Source organism: Lepidochelys kempii, chromosome 6 (assembly GCF_965140265.1).
Source record: "Lepidochelys kempii isolate rLepKem1 chromosome 6, rLepKem1.hap2, whole genome shotgun sequence".
Classification (NCBI taxonomy): Eukaryota; Metazoa; Chordata; order Testudines; family Cheloniidae; genus Lepidochelys; species Lepidochelys kempii.
The window spans coordinates 74720963-74734507 of record NC_133261.1 but is presented as its reverse complement, the minus strand read 5'-3'; the positions used below and the strand labels follow the sequence as shown (position 1 = coordinate 74734507).

Here is a 13545-nt window from a genome sequence, read left to right as displayed (position 1 = left end):
GCAGCTCTGTGTAAAAGCAGCAGGTCTATGACTCCGCACCAGAGCAATTATTAACCTCCCTTGCCTTCTGGTTTGCCAGCTGCATCTCCTTGGCTTTCATGCGGCACTGCTGCTGCTCCCTCTTATAGCCCTCCTCCTCCGCCATGATCTGAGCGATCTGCTGGCGGGATTGGAGCTGTGTCTGCACAGCCTCTTCTCCCCACAGATTCAGGAGATCAAACACCTCTTGTGTACTCCAGACAGGAGTGCATCTGCAGTGTGGAACCGGCATGGTCAGCTAGGAAGTTGCCAGGTTTGCTTGAGAACTGCTATGTGAGCTCTCCAAGCTGAGCAAACATGAAATGCCATTTCAAAAATTCTCACGTCTTTAAAGAGGAGAGGCAGCTTCCTGTGTACCTGGCCACTGGGCAGCAGAGTTCAAAACGGTGACAAGAGTGGTCAAGGTGGGACATTGGGGGACACCTCCTGGAGGCCACTAATAGTCGATGTCAATCTAACCTTTACGCCACTTGTGGAGGTGGAGTTAAGTTGGCATAGCGGGTAAGTTACATCAGCAGGAGCAAAATTTTAGTGTAGACACTAACATAGTTATGTCGACGTAAATCAGCCTAACTCTGTCGTTTAGGCCTAACTGTAAAAGATAAAACAGGGTCACAGGAAAATTGTTCATCTCTTTGCTGTTTGAACTCTCACAGGGCCAGAAAATTTAAACTGAAGTAAGAGAACCCCCAGGGTTATCCTTGGGTTTGCACTGAAAGACATTTTGAATGGACAGATCACTACAACTCTGTCACTCCTAGGTTTTAAACTGCAACTCATTAGTGCGCATATTAGCTTGCTTTAACCTGTAAATAACTCAAGTCTTTTTCCTAGATAATAAGCCTGTAGATAGTTTATGACAGGATTGGCTACAGGCAGTGTCTTTGGTGTAAGAATTAGGGTACCAACTGATCTAAGGTAAGTGACTGGTCTCTTGGGGACTGGAAGCAACCTGAATATTGTGTGATTTTTGGTGAGAGTGACCACTTAATCACTAAGTCCAGCTTGCCTTGGTAGCAAGATAGACTGGAGTGCATAAGGGGACTGTCTGTGACTTCACAGTAAGACTGCTATAATGATCCAGGAGTTCACATTTGTTACTTGGTTGGTGAAATCTAATTATAGAACATACCATCAGTTTGGAATGTCTTCCCTGTTTCTGACACTCTGTCCTGAGGTAGGCACTCACGGTCATGAGCCACTCCAGACCGTGTGACAGCCTGTATCAAGGCAGAGCTGACAAACAAGTTTTCTGTTTGCCAGAGGAAAGATGTTTATTCTTCTCTCTGTCAGCATGTAAACTGAGCATTGTAAGCCGACACAGTGAAAGCCACATTTCCATACAAAGTCAACAGGTGGAGGGATGTGAAATCAACAGGAGAATAAACTACTGCGGGTTATCCTGACTCAGGGTACAAGCTATGAACTTCGGGGGACAGAAGGAGAAGGTAAGGAAGACATCCCTTTATCCTGCACTTAGGAAGTAATCAGGCAGTGCAATTACATTCTGGAAAACGGGATCACAACTAACCTCGGCTGAAATGCTGCTGTCATAAATATAAAGGGAAGGGTAAACCCCTTTGAAATCCCTCCTGGCCAGGGGAAAGCTCCTCTCACCTGTAAAGGGTTAAGAAGCTAAAGGTAACCTCGCTGGCACCTGACCAAAATGACCAATGAGGAGACAAGATACTTTCAAAAGCTGGGAGGAGGGAGAGAAACAAAGGGTTTGTGTGTCTGTCTGTAGTCGTCTTGGCCGGGGACAGAACAGGAATGGAGTCTTAGAATTTTTAGTAAGTAATCTAGCTAGGTATGTGTTAGATTATGATTTCTTTAAATGGCTGAGAAAAGAATTGTGCTGAATAGAATAACTATTTCTGTCTGTGTATCTTTTTTGTAACTTAAGGTTTTGCCTAGAGGGGTTCTCTATGTTTTTGAATCTAATTACCCTGTAAGATATATACCATCCCGATTTTACAGGGGGGATTTCTTTATTTCTATTTACTTCTATTTTTTATTAAAAGTCTTCTTGTAAAACACTGAATGCTTTTTCATTGTTCTCAGATCCAAGGGTTTGGGTTTGTGGTCACCTATGCAAATTGGTGAGGCTTTTTATCCAACATTTCCCAGGAAAGGGGGGGGTGCAAGTGTTGGGAGGATTGTTCATTGTTCTTAAGATCCAAGGGTCTGGGTCTGTAGTCACCTAGGCAAATTGGTGAGGCTTTTTACCAAACCTTGTCCAGGAAGTGGGGTGCAAGGTTTTGGGAAGTATTTTGGGGGGAAGGACGCGTCCAAACAGCTCTTCCCCAGTAACCAGTATTAGTTTGGTGGTGGTAGCGGCCATTCCAAGGATAACGGGGGTAATATTTTGTACCTTGGGGAAGTTTTGACCTAAGCTGGTAAAGATAAGCTTAGGAGGTTTTTCATGCAGGTCCCCACATCTGTACCCTAGAGTTCAGAGTGGGGGAGGAACCTTGACAGCTGCAAAGGACATTTGGGGTGAAATAAACTTCTATAGATAGAAGGTTAGTCTATTAAGTTTAGTCTTTAGAAATCATGCTATGATTTTGTTGTATACATTCCTTTTGTTTCTATTATTTTTACTCACTATCACCTGAATCTCAAATCTTTGATAATAAATGTATCGTGGTTTTCACTAAAAATATATCTCTGAGTGCTGTGATACTATACAAAGAGATGATCCTGAGTTGAATCATTCAAGAGCTGTCACCTTCAGCTCCCAACTAAAACCTCTCCAGCGCATCATCAAAGATCTACAACCTATCCTGAAAAATGATTCCTCACTCTCACAGATCTTGGGAGACAAACCAGTCAGTCCTCGCTTACAGATAGCCCCCCAACCTGAAGCAAATACTCTCCAGCAACCACACACCACACAACAAAAACACTAACCCAGGAACCTAATCTTGCAACAAAGCCCAATGCCAACTCTGTCCACATATTTATTCAAGTGACACCAACATAGGACCTAATCACTTTAGCCACGCCATCTGGGGCTCGTTCACCTGCACATCTACTAATGGGATATATGCCATCATGTGCCAGCAATGCCCCTCTGCCATGTACATTGGCCAAACCGGACAGTCTCTACGCAAAAGAATAAATGGACACAAATCTGACAACAGGAGTCACAACATTCAAAAACCGGTAGGAGAACACTTCAGCCTCTCTGGCCACTCAGTAAAAGACTTAAGGGTGGCAATTCTGCAACAGAAAAGCTTCAGAAACAGACTCCAACAAGAAACTGCTGAGCTTGAATTAATATGCAAACTAAATACCATTAACCTGGGTTTGAATAAAGCCTGGGAGTGGCTGGGTCATTACACATATTGAATCTATTTCCCTAAGTAAAGTATCCTCACACCTTCTTGTCAACTGTCTAAATGGGCCATCTTGATTATCACTACAAACTTTTTTTTTCTCCTGCTGATAGCTCATCTTAATTAATTAGTCTCTTACAGTTTGCATGGCAAATTCCACCTTCTCTGTATGTATGTGTATATTTTATATATATCTTCTTACTGTATGTTCCATTCAATGCATCCGATGAAGTGGGCTGTAGCCCATGAAAGCTTACGCTCTAATAAATTTGTTCGTCTCTAAGGTGCCACAAGTACTCCTGTTGTTTTTGTTTTTTTTTCAAGAAGGTGTGTACACTGTTCCCTGGGGCTAGTAGACCTGATATTTCTGTGAGTGTTCAGCGGATAAGGGGCTGGACACTGCAGGGGAACACTGAAAAGGGGCTCAGGGACTGGGGTGCACCTATTCATAATCTGCAAGGCAAAGTAAGGGCTGACGTAGCCTAGAGGACTTTGTTTGGGCAGCTAACAGGCTGCTGGTGTCAAAGAGCTAATATCCAATTAAGCACAAGAAAGTCTCCCTCACACTGGAGGTGGGGGATGGGGGGGAGGTTTTAACAAGGTGATTCACAGTTCTGGGTACCCCACGAACCATCATAAACTCTGTCCCAAGTTATATCTGTGAAACCTTCCTGTTATCAATGGGGTAACAAAGGTTTAATTGAGGGAAGAATTTAGTTAACAATTTGACTGGTGGTGCATAAAACAGAATATGATCTAGGCTAACAGAGGGGAAAAAGTAGTACAGATGTATGTAAGTCTTTAAAGTAAGCAAATATCACTCTAAATACATACAAAGAGCTGACCTGTGTACACACACTCACTCTTGAAACTAGAACTGCATTTTAAGTGACTTTCTTTCTATGATAATACTCACTAGTATTTACACATCAATTTTAATCCATAAAGCACTTTATAAATATTTTACAAAGGTTTATTCTTTTCATTTTATAGATAGGGAAAAATGAGACACACAGAGGTTCTGACCTGCCAAAGCTCATACCTTTGACAAGCATGGCTCCGGTGTTAGAACCTCCAAAGATGCACTTAAAGCTCTGCTTACAGGGTGCGCTCTTGAGCTAGATGCAGGCCTTGAAATTTCATCCAAGTTTCCCCTTGTAATATCCATTGTGATCTAAAATGGACAAATAGAGAACAACAAATGCTACCACATATCAATAGCTTATTTATTAAACAAAAAACCCCATAAGGCTTAGGCAACAAATTAAACAAATCTAGAAGTCCTACCCCTAACAAATTATACAATCTTTATATACAATGTATACAATAAAGGAGTACTTGTGGCACCTTAGAGACTAACCAATTTATTTGAGCATAAGCTTTCGTGAGCTACAGCTCACTTCATCGGATGCATACTGTGGAAAGTGTAGAAGATCTTTTTATATACACACAAAGCATGAAAAAATACCTCCTCCCACCCCACTCTCCTGCTGGTAATAGCTTATCTAAAGTGATCCCTCTCCTTACAATGTGTATGATAATCAAGTTGGGCCATTTCCAGAACAAATCCAGGGTTTAACAAGAACGTCTGGGGGGGGGGGGTAGGAAAAAACAAGGGGAAATAGGTTACCTTTCATAATGACTTAGCCACTCCCAGTCTCTATTCAAGCCTAAGTTAATTGTATCCAATTTGCAAACGAATTCCAATTCAACAGTTTCTCACTGAAGTCTGGATTTGAAGTTTTTTTTGTTGTAATATAGCAACTTTCATGTCTAATCGCATGACCAGAGAGATTGAAGTGTTCTCCGACTGGTTTATGAATGTTATAATTCTTGACATCTGATTTGTGTCCATTTATTCTTTTACGTAGAGACTGTCCAGTTTGACCAATGTACATGGCAGAGGGGCATTGCTTTTTTTGCCTCGGTCTTCACTAACAAGGTCAGCTCCCAGACTGCTGCGCTGGGCATCACAACATGGGGTATAGATGACCAGCCCTCTGTGGAGAAAGAGGTGGTTAGGGACTATTTAGAAAAGCTGGACGTGCACAAGTCCATGGGGCCGGACGAGTTGCATCCGAGAGTGCTAAAGGAACTGGCGGCTGTGATTGCAGAGCCATTGGCCATTATCTTTGAAAACTCGTGGCGAACGGGGGAAGTCCCGGACGACTGCAAAAAGGCTAATGTAGTGCCAATCTTTAAAAAAGGGAAGAAGGAAGATCCTGGGAACTACAGGCCAGTCAGCCTCACTTCAGTCCCCGGAAAAATCATGGAGCAGGTCCTCAAAGAATCAATCCTGAAGCACTTACATGAGAGGAAAGTGATCAGGAACAGTCAGCATGGATTCACCAAGGGAAGGTCATGCCTGACTAATCTAATCGCCTTCTATGATGAGATTACTGGTTCTGTGGATGAAGGGAAAGCAGTGGACGTATTGTTTCTTGACTTTAGCAAAGCTTTTGACACGGTCTCCCACAGTATTCTTGTCAGCAAGTTAAAGAAGTACAGGCTGGATGAATGCACTATAAGGTGGGTAGAAGGTTGGCTAGATTGTCGGGCTCAACGGGTAGTGATCAATGGCTCCATGTCTAGTTGGCAGCCGGTGTCAAGTGGAGTGCCCCAGGGGTCGGTCCTGGGGCCGGTTTTGTTCAATAACCTCATAAATGATCTGGAGGATGGTGTGGATTGCACTCTCAGCAAATTTGCGGATGATACTAAACTGGGAGGAGTGGTAGATACGCTGGAGGGCAGGGATAGGATACAGAGGGACCTGGACAAATTGGAGGATTGGGCCAAAAGAATTCTGATGAGGTTCAATAAGGATAAGTGCAGGGTCCTGCACTTAGGATGGAAGAACCCAATGCACAGCTACAGACTAGGGACCGAATGGCTGGGAAGCAGTTCTGCAGAAAAGGACCTAGGAGTGACAGTGGACGAGAAGCTGGATATGAGTCAGCAGTGTGCCCTTGTTGCCAAGAAGGCCAATGGCATTTTGGGATGTATAAGTAGGGGCATAGCGAGCAGATCGAGGGACGTGATCGTCCCCCTCTATTCGACATTGGCGAGGCCTCATCTGGAGTACTGTCTCCAGTTTTGGGCCCCACACTACAAGAAGGATGTGGATAAACTGGAGAGAGTCCAGCGAAGGGCAACAAAAATGATTAGGGGTCTGGAACACATGAGTTATGAGGAGAGGCTGAGGGAACTGGGATTGTTTAGTCTGCAGAAGAGAAGAATGAGGGGGGATTTGATAGCTGCTTTCAACTACCTGAGAGGTGGTTCCAGAGAGGATGGTTCTAGACTATTCTCAGTGGTAGAAGAGGACAGGACAAGGAGTAATGGTCTCAAGTTGCAGGGGGGGAGGTTTAGGTTGGATATTAGGAAAAACTTTTTCACTAGGAGGGTTGTGAAACACTGGAATGCGTTGTCTAGGGAGGTGGTGGAATCTCCTTCCTTAGAAGTTTTTAAGGTCAGGCTTGACAAAGCCCTGGCTGGGATGATTTAATTAGGGATTTGTCTTGCTTTTGAGCAGGGGGTTGGACTAGATGACCTCCTGAGGTCCCTTCCAACCCTGATATTCTATGATTCTATGATTGCTGGCACATGATGGCATATATCACATTGGTGGATGTGCAGGTGAACGAGCCTCTGATAGTGTGGCTGATGTTATTAGGCCCTGTGATGGTGTCCCCTGAATAGATATGTGGGCACAGTTGACAACGGGCTTTGTTGCAAGGATAGGTTCCTGGGTTAGTGGTTCTCTTGTGCGGTATGTGGTTGCTGGTGAGTATTTGCTTCAGGCTGTGGGGCTGTCTGTAAGCAAGAACTGGCCTGTCTCCCAAGATTTGTAAAAAGGCTGACAACGGAGGTGCTGTTGTCATCATGAATAGGTCGGAATATGAACAAGAGGCTGTTCGGCAGCTCTCCAACACCACTTTCCACAAGCCATTACCCTCTGATCCCACTGAGAGTTACCAAAAGAAACTACAGCATTTGCTCAAGAAACTCCCTGAAAAAGCACAAGATCAAATCCGCACAGACACACCCCTGGAGCCCCGACCTGGGATATTCTATCTACTACCCAAGATCCATAAACCTGGAAATCCTGGGTGCCCCATCATCTCAGGCATTGGCACCCTGACAGCGGGATTGTCTGGCTATGTAGACTCCCTCCTCAGGCCCTACGCCACCAGCACTCCCAGCTACCTTCGAGACAGCACTGACTTCCTGAGGAAACTACAATCCATCGGTGATCTTCCTAATAACACCATCCTGGCCACTATGGAGGTAGAAGCCCTCTACACCAACATTCCACACAAAGATGGACTACAAGCCGTCAAGAACACTATCCTCAATAATGTCACGGCTAACCTGGTGGCTCAACTTTGTGACTTTGTCCTTACCCATAACTATTTTACATTTGGGGACAATGTATACCTTCAGATCAGCGGCACTGCTATGGGTACCCGCATGACCCCACAGTATGTTAACATTTTTATGGCTGACTTAGAACAACGCTTCCTCAGCTCTCATCCCCTAACGCCGCTACTCTACCTGCGCTATATTGATGACATCTCCATCATCTGGACCCATGGAAAAGAAGCCCTTGAGGAATTCCATCATGATTTCAACAATTTGCATCCCACCATCAACCTCAGCCTGGTCCAGTTCACACAAGAGATCCACTTCCTGGACACTACAGTGCTAATAAACGATGGTCACATAAACACCACCCTATACCGGAAACCTACTGACCGCTATTCCTACCTACATGCCTCCAGCTTTCACCCTGACCACACCACACGATCCATCGTCTACAGCCAAGCTCTGCGATACAACCGCATTTGCTCCAACCCCTCAGACAGAGACAAACACCTACAAGATCTCTATCAAGCATTCTTACAACTACAATACCCACCTGCGGAAGTGAAGAAACAGATTGACAGAGCCAGAAGAGTATCCAGAAGTCACCTACTACAGGATAGGCCTAACAAAGGAAAATAACAGAACGCCACCAGCCGTCACCTTCAGCCCCCAACTAAAACCCCTCCAATGCATTATTAAGGATCTACAACCTATCCTGAAGGATGACCCAACACTCTCACAAATCTTGGGAGACAGGCCAGTCCTTGCCTACAGACAGCCCCCCAACCTGAAGCAAATACTCAGTAGCAACCACATACCGCACAACAGAACCACTAACCCAGGAATCTATCCTGGCAACAAAGCCCATTACCAACTGTGCCCACATATCTATTCAGGGGACACCATCACAGGGCCTAATAACCTCAGCCACACTTTCAGAGGCTCGTTCACCTGCACATCCACCAATGTGATATATGCCATCATGTGCCAGCAATGCTCCTCTGCCATGTACATTGGTCAAACTGGACAGTCTCTACGTAAAAGAATAAATGGACACAAATCAGATGTCAAGAATTATAACATTCATAAACCAGCCGGAGAACACTTCAATCTCCCTGGTCACGCGATTACAGACATGAAAGTTACTATATTACAACAAAAAAACTTCAAATCCAGACTCCAGCGAGAAACTGTTGAATTGGAATTCATTTGCAAATTGGATACAATTAACTTAGGCTTGAATAGAGACTGGGAGTGGCTAAGTCATTATGCAAGGTAACCTATTTCCCCTTGTTTTTTCCTACCCCCCGCCTCCAGACGTTCTTGTTAAACCCTGGATTTGTGCTGGAAATGGCCCACCTTGATTATCATACACATTGTAAGGAGAGGGATCACTTTAGATAAGCTATTACCAGCAGGAGAGTGGGGTGGGAGGAGGTATTTTTTTATGCTTTGTGTGTATATAAAAAGATCTTAAAAGTATAAAATATAAAAAATATAAAAAGATCTACAGTTTCCACAGTATGCATCCAATGAAGTGAGTTGTAGCTCACGAAAGCTTATGCTCTAATAAATTGGTTAGTCTCTAAGGTGCCACAAGTACTCCTTTTCTTTTTGCGAATACAGACTAACACGGCTGTTACTCTGAAACCTGTCAGAAAGGAGAAAGTTACAGTACTTATTTATTCTGATTTGCAAAGCTTTAAATCATTCAATCAATAGGTTCCCCATCCTGTATTTCGGCTTCAACACTTTAAATTTACATTCATATTAAAACATTTCATATAATTATGTAGGTACATGGCGGGTTAATTTTATTTATTTATGGAGTATGAGCAATGGCACACACTCCAAGCCCAGATAAACCTTCCCAAACCTTCAGACACCATCCTTCCCAAATGCCTGAGATAAATGATGAGTCTTGCAAAACATATGGAAAGTGAATCCACACGAGACATGATTATTGCAAAAACAAGGAGTTTAATCAATGGGGATATCAAATAGAAGAAACTCTGATTAAAGAGTAAGAAATTATAGGACTTAGCAAGAGAATGGACATAGGAAAAAAGAGAAAAGTCAAATTTAACACTGAAGTAGTGGGAGACAGAAAGGTGAGAAGTACATGTCATAAACTTCTGCAACTTCTTACATATATAATTGCCTCCTGTTGTGTTCTTTCAGATATATTTTCCTAAAATAGTTTAAAAAAATTAAATATATTTTTCAAGTTCTCTTAATAGCTAGTTTTCAGAGGTGGTCAAAAATTCTCAAACTTAGTCAAGAAATGAGCATTTTGGGCCATCAGAAATTGTTTTTTCACTAAAACAAAAATTGTGTCTTATATTTTTCAGTTTCTTTCCTCCCTTTTTCAGTTATCAAATGGAAAAAAAAGAGTGGGATTTGGCAAAAAAAAAAAGAAGAAGAAAGAGCATTCATTAATGAAGAAAAGAAAAGAAACAAATGGAGAAAAAGCCCCAATAAAACAATGAAAACTTTTAAAACTAAACTTCATAGATACTTTTGCAAAAGTTTTCAATCAATTCATAATTGTTTCTTTTCAAGAAGCATGGAAAGAATAGGACTGAAATTCCCTATATGGCTAGGTGCAAGCCATTAATCCAAAGTGAGATCGTAAATCCACATGACACAAGGTATCTGAGTCTATTTTAGACATTTCTTTGGGTTCCTGAAAGATATGCTAATAACAGATGTAAGAGAAAATGCAAATGTGGCAATATCTTTTATTAGACTAGCTTCTGGTGATGAAAGAGACCAGCTCTTGAGCTAAAAGGTGCTCTTCTTCAGGTGTGGGAAAGATATCTTTTTAAAAATGATTTTTAAAAAGATTACCTTCCCCAGACCTAAAGAAGAGCTTCATGTAGCTCAGAAGCATGTCTCTTTCACCACCAGAAGCTGGTCCAATAAAAGATATTATCTGACCAAGCTGGTCACTCTCACATCCAGGACCAACACAGCTACAACACAGCCAAAGGCAACAGATGTAGTCAGACACTGCCCATCACATAGCTGAAGTGCTTCTTGTACTGGTTATTCCATCATGAACAGGGAATAACTTACACCCAGGAAGTCTCTTCCTTAAGACAGCCGGATACAAATCTTTAAAAAAGGGAAGGAGGAGGATCCTGGGAACTACAGGCCAGTCAGCCTCACCTCAGTCCACAGAAAAATCATGGAGCAGGTCCTCAAGGAATCAATCCTGAAGCACTTACATGAGAGGAAAGTGATCAGGAACAGTCAGCATGGATTCACCAAGGGAAGGTCATGCCTGACTAATCTAATCGCCTTTTATGATGAGATTACTGGTTCTGTGGATGAAGGGAAAGCAGTGGATGTATTGTTTCTTGACTTTAGCAAAGCTTTTGACACTGTCTCCCACAGTATTCTTGTCAGCAAGTTAAAGAAGTATGGGCTGGATGAATGCACTATAAGGTGGGTAGAAAGTTGGCTAGATTGTCGGGCTCAACGGGTAGTGATCAATGGTTCCATGTCTAGTTGGCAGCCGGTGTCAAGTGGAGTGCCCCAGGGGTCGGTCCTGGGGCCGGTTTTGTTCAATATCTTCATAAATGATCTGGAGCATGGTGTGGATTGCACTCTCAGCAAATTTGCGGATGATACTAAACTGGGAGGAGTGGTAGATACGCTGGAGGGCAGGGATAGGATACAGAGGGACCTGGACAAATTGGAGGATTGGGCCAAAAGAATTCTGATGAGGTTCAATAAGGATAAGTGCAGGGTCCTGCACTTAGGACGGAAGAACCCAATGCACAGCTACAGACTAGGGACCGAATGGCTAGGCAGCAGTTCTGCAGAAAAGGACCTAGGAGTGACAGTGGACGAGAAGCTGGATATGAGTCAGCAGTGTGCCCTTGTTGCCAAGAAGGCCAATGGCATTTTGGGATGTATAAGTAGGGGCATAGCGAGCAGATCGAGGGACGTGATCGTCCCCCTCTATTCGACATTGGCGAGGCCTCATCTGGAGTACTGTCTCCAGTTTTGGGCCCCACACTACAAGAAGGATGTGGATAAACTGGAGAGAGTCCAGCGAAGGGCAACAAAAATGATTAGGGGTCTGGAACACATGAGTTATGAGGAGAGGCTGAGGGAACTGGGATTGTTTAGTCTGCAGAAGAGAAGAATGAGGGGGGATTTGATAGCTGCTTTCAACTACCTGAGAGGTGGTTCCAGAGAGGATGGTTCTAGACTATTCTCAGTGGTAGAAGAGGACAGGACAAGGAGTAATGGTCTCAAGTTGCAGGGGGGGAGGTTTAGGTTGGATATTAGGAAAAACTTTTTCACTAAGAGGGTGGTGAAACACTGGAATGCATTACCTAGGGAGGTGGTAGAATCTCCTACCTTAGAAGTTTTTAAGGTCAGGCTTGACAAAGCCCTGGCTAGGATGATTTAATTGGGGATTGGTCCTGCTTTGAGCAGAGGGTTGGACTAGATGACCTTCTGGGGTCCCTTCCAACCCTGATATTCTATGATTCTATGAAATACCTGGGCCGCAGGCATGCTTCCCTCAAAGTTAGTAGCAGGTGCTGCTGCCAAGCGACGCTGGCCACACGGCCCCCTTCAGTGCTCTGCCACGTTGTGCGTGGGTGCATTTGGAACAGTGCAAACCCAGACAGCAGAATACACTGCTCCAGCCCAGCAGCACAGAGCGCCTGCCCTGGGGCAACAAGTGGGATGTATGGCCCTGGTTAGCTCCCCTCTGGAGAATGTACCATTTGTAGGCAGTGCTTTAGGTGACGTGCTGCCTTTGATACAAGCTATTTCCCAGTTCGTCTTCCCATGGTGCCCCGTTACAGGGGACGCAGCAAGGGTGAGACTCTTGGGAGGAGCCCCCCTCCCCCCGCTCCCCTCACCCATAGGTGCAATAACAGGGAGGCTGGGGGTGCTACTGAACTCCCTGGCTTGACATGATTTCCAACATATATAGGATTTACAGTTTGGTTCAATAAAAAGTGCTTGTGGCACCTTAGAGACTAACCAATTTATCTGAGCATAAGCTTTCCTAAGCTACAGCTCACTTCATCGGATGCATCCACAGGTGCCACAAGTACTCCTTTTCTTTTTGCAGATACAGAGTAACACGGCTGCTACTCTGAAACCTGTCAGTTCGGTTCAATGGCTCTCAGCAACCCCCACTATAAAAACTGTTCCAACACCCCTGCCCTCCCTCCAACAGGCCCTCAGCTCCTAGCCCTATGGAGGGCAACCGACCAGCGCCCACAGCTAACGAGCCCCATAGCATGCGCAGCCCCGCCCCTACACTCACCCAGACGGAGCGCAGCCAGGCTCCGCAACAATGGACTCAGCGCGGGGTCGCGCGAGCCCTGCTCCGCTACCCTCCCTCTGCCGGCTGGCAACCTGAGCCCCTTTCCCAGCCCCGCTGCGCTCCCGTGCGCAGTACATCCGGGAACGCCGTTTCCAAGCCAACCAACAACTACGTCTCACTTCCTAGTTTATTTCTCGCGAGAACTGTAACCCAGCTCTCTTTACTCCCTGCCGTCACCTGAAAGTGGACGGTACCATTCACGGGGAAAGGAGGAGGGGGGAATCGCTACCTGAAGCAGGCCCTGCCTCTATGCACCTAGCTGTGGGAAGATTCATCTCCCTCCCACCCGTTCGTGGCGAAGAGGAGGGGCCGCTCCGCTCTGCTTCCTTTGTAAGGGGCTCGTCGTGGCAGGTGCCACCTTTTCTCATGGTTCAGCCCTAACGGCGCAAGTTCTGTCACTGAAATTAAAGCTCTCTTCTGTAAATACGCGAATACTGTGACTAT

General features: G+C 44.7%; 1 protein-coding gene across 2 annotated transcripts in view; it reads right to left on the bottom strand.

Moving 5' to 3' along the window:
- Positions 1-13175, bottom strand: part of FSIP1 (fibrous sheath interacting protein 1) — a 188351-nt gene extending 175176 nt beyond the window's left edge. The window contains exons 1-2 of one of the 2 annotated variants that reach the window (XM_073348818.1): positions 13042-13175; positions 4420-4551 (exon numbers count right to left, since the gene is read on the bottom strand). In XM_073348818.1, the coding sequence (XP_073204919.1) occupies positions 4420-4545 (126 nt within the window). In that variant the 5' untranslated portion in view covers positions 4546-4551; positions 13042-13175. Of the gene's footprint in view, positions 1-4419; positions 4552-12260; positions 12348-13041 lie in introns of those variants that run through there. The other variant, XM_073348817.1, reaches the window with a different exon arrangement.
- Positions 13176-13545: the final 370 nt, after the last annotated feature.